Source organism: Pecten maximus, unplaced genomic scaffold (assembly GCF_902652985.1).
Source record: "Pecten maximus unplaced genomic scaffold, xPecMax1.1, whole genome shotgun sequence".
In the NCBI taxonomy this organism is placed as follows: Eukaryota; Metazoa; Mollusca; class Bivalvia; order Pectinida; family Pectinidae; genus Pecten; species Pecten maximus.
In genome coordinates this window covers 27,933-35,272 of record NW_022982764.1, presented here as the reverse complement: position 1 = coordinate 35,272, position 7,340 = coordinate 27,933, and the positions used below count along the sequence as shown (strand labels likewise).

Genomic DNA, 7,340 nt, shown 5'->3' with positions numbered 1-7,340 from the left:
TACTGAAATATCATGGTACGGTCCTGCCAACATCGATGTTCTTTGTAAAGGTGATCCTAATATTTCACCAAATGACAATGTAAAAATCGCCAAAGCTGTGCAAAACTTCCTGAGAAGGTCGGGTAGATTCGACTAGCTGCCGTTTCTTACTCCCCCTCCCTTTTTCCTCTCCTTTTCTTAATCTTATTAGTTCATAAACTTGCTTCAAAAGTGTCCTATCTATCCGTACTTTATATATAGTGTAAGGACAACAATGGATCAATTGAATCCATCTAAAAATGTAGGTTGTATTTCTGGTCCTTCCGGATCCAAACGGCACTTGAGAAACGTAGTTAACTGGAAGAGCGGACGGAACCAGGAGAAAGCCACTTACGCACGGGATGTGATGAACATTTGAAACAGCTGAAAGATTGGAAAGTGAATAGTGTAACAAGTGTCGTCTGTGTCGGGAAGGATCGGAAACACAATCTCAGTTCATTAATTTTACTTGTTGCAAGCTATACAAAACTATTGTCACCCCCCCCCCCCCCCCCCTCTCTCTCTCTCCTCCTGCCTGTCTCTCATTCTCTCTCTCTTTTTCCATCCCTAATAAAATATAACCTTTTTTTTTATTTTTTAAGAAAGACAATTCATAAATCATCTTTTGTTTATCATATTGTTGAATATTTGTACATATCATCATGTGACCACTGTATATTATCATATGTCATTTATGCGGGAAAGGTCATCAATAAGTTGGCAAAACTTACCGACCAATCCCTTTGTCATTTTATGTCAATAAAATATGTTTAAACTAAACCGAACTTTATTTTTCGATAGAATCACTAGGACTCGCAGTTTCGCGTATTAATACACTGACCGATTTCCCGGCGTTGTTACACAATACAAAAGGTGAAACATGTTCTATTAATAGTCAAAAGCTTGAACACTTACATAAAAAAGGTAGAGCAAAAGCTGGGTAATGTTGCGAAACATTCCTTTGCTCAGTATAAAACCATGGTAAAGTATGCATTTTTGTACATTGTTGAAACTTGTACATTCCGACGACGTCTCATTGTTAACATGTCTTTTTGTCTGTACTGCATATTGTAGTTTTCAGTGGTCCTTTATATTCATTTGTTATGTTTGAATTGAATTATGCGCAAAACCAGCTATCTATACCAGGTATGAATACAGTTTTACGAAAACACTAAGCTACAAATAAAACTTCAACTGTCACTTTGTCACATTTGCAATCATAGATCAGTTGGTAAGGCAACGACGAGTACGGTGGTTTTGCCACAATATTGAAACATAAGTACCAGCTGTTTTACAACCAAGGTATAGAGTTTTCATGTCACCACAAGATGGCACAGCTTCATAAATTCATATTATAGTATATAATATAGTTTATATTAAATAGATAATCCATGGCTCTACGACGGAAAAAGAGCTGCTCTTTAAATGACGATCCTTTCCGGACATCTTTGATTCCCATCGGATCTCATCAACATCGCCTGTCTACATATCAGATTTTATACATCTTCTATAGTGAGTTCACATAACTTCCAATGATCTTTGTTTGTACTCCGCATGATGATATGAACATTCGAACATTGCAGTAAATCTAGACATTCACATTTAAGATCACAGTGGGTCATGGTACCATTTGTGGTGTGTGACACGTTCTTGCAAAATACTATATCGGTGTTGATACTGCACTGATTATCATCGGTAGGTCCAGAGGTTCCCACCTGAAAATGAATGAAAAATATGTAATATTGTGAGAAATATCGGGAAGGACCAATGCAGTTTTGTACATAAACAAAAATAAACTGCCATCTTAATATGTTTTCTTCTGGGAATATTGCGATTTCCTATCTGATCTGTACATTCCATATTAACATGACCTTTATTTTGGACTCCATGTCAAGTTGTTATCATAAACTATAAAATTTCTCAAACATATTAATATCACCGGTACCGCTCCTATTCACAGAACGGCGGTATTATGACCTTTGTGTAAATATGAACTAAATCTGCAGAGGTGTAATCAAAGTATGACATTTGTTCGTCAAAATGAGCTTTGACCTTTAAACTTTCACGATGACTACACGAATATGGTCAGGTATAGGACATGTTTCTATGGCATTATGGTGTCAGTATGAACCAAATGTGTCGAGAGGTTTTCAAGATACAAATATTGAATTGATTTTGGAAAATGTGTCCTGTGCAGAAAAGGTCAAAGGTCAACATCGACTTATGTAGAATGTAATGTTGTTATACTATGGTGGTACTTTTCAGGGGGTTTCACGATGTGGACAGGACTCGATGGTATGGTGCGGGGCTGACGGTCACCAGTAAACCTTTACACAATTGATCAGTCAAAATTAAACGAGCCCTACTGACAAAGAGGAAAATGTATATGAAGTTTCAGAAATGTTCTTCAAAAACTTTTCAATAAATAGCGATATCAAACTTTTATTATCCAAATCTAAGGTGGCCACCCGTCAGCCGTTTTGTATTTGTGAGTAGTCTCTATGGATCAGAGGGAACCTACATGACTGATCCAAGTTTACAATGCTATTAAGACAAAACTTGTGAAACCTAACGCATTATTTTGAACCATTTGGTTATGAATTTTCAAGCTAAACGAAATCAATCCTAGAAAATATTTACTTTAACGAAATAAATGCGGGCCTTTTTTATTGACGATGTATTTTTTATATGACTGTTATGTGCCAAAGCAAGACATAAACGTTATACACTGTAGCAATAAACATCTTCTTAAAGCCTCAAATTAAACAAATATCAATATGTTAATATATCCTGCAAGTTTTAGCTTGACTATCTGCTGGAAGTCCTTCATAGTTAGGTATAATGTCCCGTGGTGTAATATTAAAAAAATTTGTTATATCATAAACATAATAATTTTCCTCTTCCGAATGACCCCGTCTCACATTTTGCTTATATTTGAGTATTCACCCCTGTGAGGAGGGGGTGGATTATAAACCCTGGTCTAAACTTCATTATTGTAATCTATAAAACTAGTAGTTGCTATGAGTTAGGTTTTTCTTAACACCAGTTTGTCGGATTCAATTTGCAAAATTAAAATCAAATTTAAATTTGAATTTTATTTTAATTCTGTTTTTTACATTGACATGTTTGCGAATTATCTATAATCCTGATTTACGCTCAAAATATTTGGAGTTGGTCGACAAGTTTGTTCCAGCATAGTGTGACCGGGAGCGTAATAGTACTGGTCGCCATTGCAAAAAAAATACCACAGTTCCCAAAATATCACCTATGTAGCTCGAACACAGCGGGGGTCGTCCTGAAATAACCATGGCTGTTAAGAACGTTAATCAAAACAAAATCAAATCGGTTGACACTCACTTGGATACTTTTTAATCCGGCAAGTTGACACGCAATACCTCCTCCAACGATGTGTACTATCAATTTATCTGACGTCACACCAAACAGGCTTAGTTTGTTTATCCTCATCCAAAACATTGACGGTGAACCACCCGGGACAGGCAGATCAATACATGTGTTGACGTCACCGTCCAACGAAGATGGTACTGTCCTCAATATGACGTTGTTGATATCTTTAACTACTGTGATATAATCTTTAACTGAAACACAAAAAAAGCGTCAAAATATTCCAAAAATATCCAATTATGTTTTTTCACAGATTTATACCAATATATAAATATGATCACATATATTTCATTGTACACAGCGATATGTTACCAAATCCAGATTCGCTCAATTGATTTCCTTCCAATGACGACATTACGAAATATATTAAGAATGAGGTTAATGCAAAAACTATGTAATAGTCATTAAATATTTGATCTAAATGCAATCGAAAATACAAGTCGATTTCAAATGAATTTCATTTATATAAGTACTATATACTTACGTGGCAGCCATATAGATGTGATATTACAAATCACAGAACAGGGAGGTGTGGAAAAGTAAAAGTAGCCGATAATCTTTGGTGCCTCGAACAAGTAAACATTACTGTCATTCTCCCACTTCAATATACAAATATAAGTAGTCGATAATCTTAAGTACTTCAAACAAGTATACATCATTGCCATGCTCCCGCTACAATTTATGATTTAAAATAGCGGATAACCTTTAGTACCTCAAACAAGTTCAAATTACAGCCAGCCCTGCTTTCAATGGTTTAACGGTTGTCAGTATAATATGACCGTATGAGGAATCCGCTCGGTAGCACTATATTTCAGTGAGATAGCACTATGAAATCGGCATCAGTTCCACGCTACCACAGGGGGGGGGGGGGGGGGGGAGGGGGGGGGGGGGTGTGTATTAATAAGTAATAAGTATTAATAGCAAACATCATGGTGTATACATAAGTAATTAATTGGCAAATAATCACTAGTTCAAAGATTATACGTAAATTCCATTCGAGTATGTGCGTAGATAATCAATTATTACATTTTGCATACACCGGAGCGCTCTTGTCGCGTGTGAAATATGGCATAATATAGAGAGACTTACCATTAAAGCCTCGCGATGGTAGTTGGATCCATTAAGACTGTAGTGGTAAAACAAATCATTTGGATTGACGTCGTCAAGATTAATAATTTCTGTCAGGACAATGAAATTCGGATAATACTCCTGAAAGAAAAAAGAGAACAAATATATTTGTAAACAGACTTATTTTTTACGTGCAATTCATTTTCGCGTATTTTGCGGACGATTAAAATTCGCAAAATTAAACCGCCGCGAAAAAAGTCATTGGCATGGAAATACGAAATGAATTCGCCACGAAAAAAGGGTTGGTTTACATTATGCATACATTGATATCATAAAACAATATGCCAACACAGATTTGATTTAGTCATCGCTACCCAATATCATACCGTAGTATATATAAAACATCATCCTATCTTATACTTTCACCATAGGCCAATATTTCAAATCAACCATCAATTTTACTTTATATCTACTCTACATAAGTGTCAAGTCACACTTTCTCCACCATCCCGTCATCTCTCCTGTATCGAAGACAACTATCTAATCGAGGTATATGCTGTTACAACAGGTTTTGGAATGCAATCGTGTTCGAAACATACAACTGTTTTACCAAGCTTTTAAAAATTCTTTAAAATATTTTCTAAGTATTATTAATACAATATCTTCGTCACTTTCGGGTACTTTTTCTCAACGCTAAAAGAACATTGCTGAACCTTGATGTATATAATGTAGATTTTAATAATTATAATTCATTGCATTTTGTTTGTGTGTTTGCGTTTAACGGCCCATCGACCGCTGTCGTCATTTAGGGGCATGGTAAAGCACATGGGTGGTGAAGACAAAATAAAATAAAAATCATTTATTGAAATAACAATGACGGCCATAATAATTATACAACGACAGGGTAACTATAGTTGGCTTAGTAAGCTCATACACATATCACATATATTAAATATCTTTACATGTAGTGCATATTGGGAACAGAGACCATACCAGTGATTAAAGAAAAAAACATATGTAAACCTCTATACAATAATTGCGTCTATACAGGTGAGTGGTCAGTGCTTAAAAAGTGTTACGATACAGGTTAGTGGTTGGGTTAGAGTCTCAGCTCTGTAGTGTCTAGTTAAACTGTAGCTGGTGTATCTTATCAATGATATATTGATCAAAACCCTCTACAAAGTCTTTTCAAAGGTAAGACGGATTTATAGTTGATGACGAGTCGGAATTGATAGGAGAGCGGTGGTATCAGCCAGTCATCCTGGCGAAGGTTCTAATTGCAAGTGGATAGAGTTATAGTACTTCTGGGGGCATTATTGAAGAACGAAGTGACGTCATTGCTATATATCTGTATTTTAACTAGGCAAATACAACATAAGCTTTGTATTAGCAAAATGAACTCTTTCATGTCTTGGTTACTTTGCTGTATCTTCATTTATACTATACACAAACAAAACAGAACAAATTAAAATAAACCATTTACAGCGATAAAATGAAACAAAATATATTTTGTGATATCAGCAGCAAGTTTTATTACAACTATAAAAAATCTGAAAATCAATGCTAGGTAAGGAGTTGGCGTATGCATGTAAGCTTTTGTCATATCTTAGCGCTGTTGTTATAGTGCATTGCATAATTATTGATCTTCCTCAATCTCTGTATAATGTTTCTATTAACCTCTTCTTGTAAATATATTATACTGATCTGTTAAACGTCAATGAAACGCTAAATGAAAACAATAATAAAAATAAAAGGTATAGTCCGACCAGAATGGCCTGTCGTGTTGATCTTTAATTAGCATATTGATTACAGACGTGTCTATAGTCATTTTGGGGAAATAGGTACTTTGTATATAATGCAACAAACCTTATCATCAGCTGCAGCATTTGTATTTATACTGGTCTAGATTTAACGACAAAACTGTCAACATGTGAACAATTGATCACATAGTTACTTGAATATGTGTAAACCATGCATCAAAAATAGATGATACAACCCCTGTGTTGTCAATATCAAATTGTAACAAAAACGAATGGTCCAAAACAGCACCCTACTGGACACAGTAGTATTCCTAATCAATATGTTTTGTTAGCACACCTGTGCACAAATGGAACTACCCACTTTGAATATTCCACGAAAAGGTCAACGTGACAAGTCATTCTCGTTTGACTATACTTTTTATCTTACCTCGTAAGATTTGCGGTGAATTTGCCAAAAACGTTCCTTCCTGTTTGAATGTTTCCAAGTTCACACATGAGGAATGACTGTCCTGATTCATCCGCCATCGACATTTCCACAAACAGACGGCCATATTCATGATTGCGACGAAGATCTAGGGTTAGTACGACGGCAGTGCTTGATATAATGGATCGATATTCCTCATACAGGTAGACACTCATATGGATATTACCGTACATATCAGGTGTCTAAAGCAATCAACAAAGCATTATGATTACAGGGGAAATGTGTATCTCAATGTTTAACGATTTGAATACAGTGTACTTCAATAATTAAACACCCCTTGCAAACTATATGCTAAGTCTTACAAGGCCTGGGATGAGACTTCAAACAATCCAGAATTCTCACATAGGTGTTTAATGCGGATGTGTGTTTTCCTTTGTAGTACCGGGTTAAAATACAACATGGGGACGGAACATGACGTTTTGTGAATTGCATGTAATTGCCGAATAAATATCCGGGAATTATAGGGGAAATCAAGCTTAACCAACATCTTGATGTGTGCAGACAAAGGGATTTTTTTTAAATAATAATAATTTCTTTTATAGATATAATGCACAGAAAAGAAATGAGAAAAAGTATATGATGAAATTGTTTGAACCTAGTATATATAT

General features: G+C 35.4%; 1 protein-coding gene across 2 annotated transcripts; it reads right to left on the bottom strand.

Annotated features, from left to right (window-relative positions):
• Window positions 1-608: 608 nt before the first annotated feature.
• LOC117320912 lies at window positions 609-6,910 on the bottom strand. Of its 2 annotated transcripts, XM_033875394.1 has the most exons (5): window positions 6,676-6,910; window positions 4,510-4,629; window positions 3,905-4,019; window positions 3,376-3,614; window positions 609-1,733 (listed from the first exon to the last, which is right to left on the bottom strand). In XM_033875394.1, the coding sequence occupies exons 2-5, from the start codon at window positions 4,510-4,512 to the stop codon at window positions 1,515-1,517; spliced, it is 576 nt and encodes a 191-aa protein (XP_033731285.1). In that variant the 5' UTR covers window positions 4,513-4,629; window positions 6,676-6,910; the 3' UTR covers window positions 609-1,514. The 2 variants fall into 2 exon arrangements, with proteins under 2 accessions (XP_033731285.1, XP_033731284.1); XM_033875393.1 differs by lacking the exons at window positions 4,510-4,629; window positions 6,676-6,910 and having other exon boundaries at window positions 3,905-4,201.
• Between the last annotated feature and the right edge of the window lie 430 nt (window positions 6,911-7,340).

Excerpts from the sequence above, each read along its gene's own strand:
- LOC117320912 (XM_033875393.1), bottom strand. The coding sequence starts at position 4,085 with ATGGCAATGATGTATACTTGTTTGAAGTACTTAAGATTATCGACTACT. Across the intron at positions 3,615-3,904 it reads CACATCTATATGGCTGCCAC|TTAAAGATTATATCACAGTA; the intron begins GTAAGTATATAG and ends TTTGTGTTTCAG. Across the intron at positions 1,734-3,375 it reads CCGGATTAAAAAGTATCCAA|GTGGGAACCTCTGGACCTAC; the intron begins GTGAGTGTCAAC and ends ATTCATTTTCAG.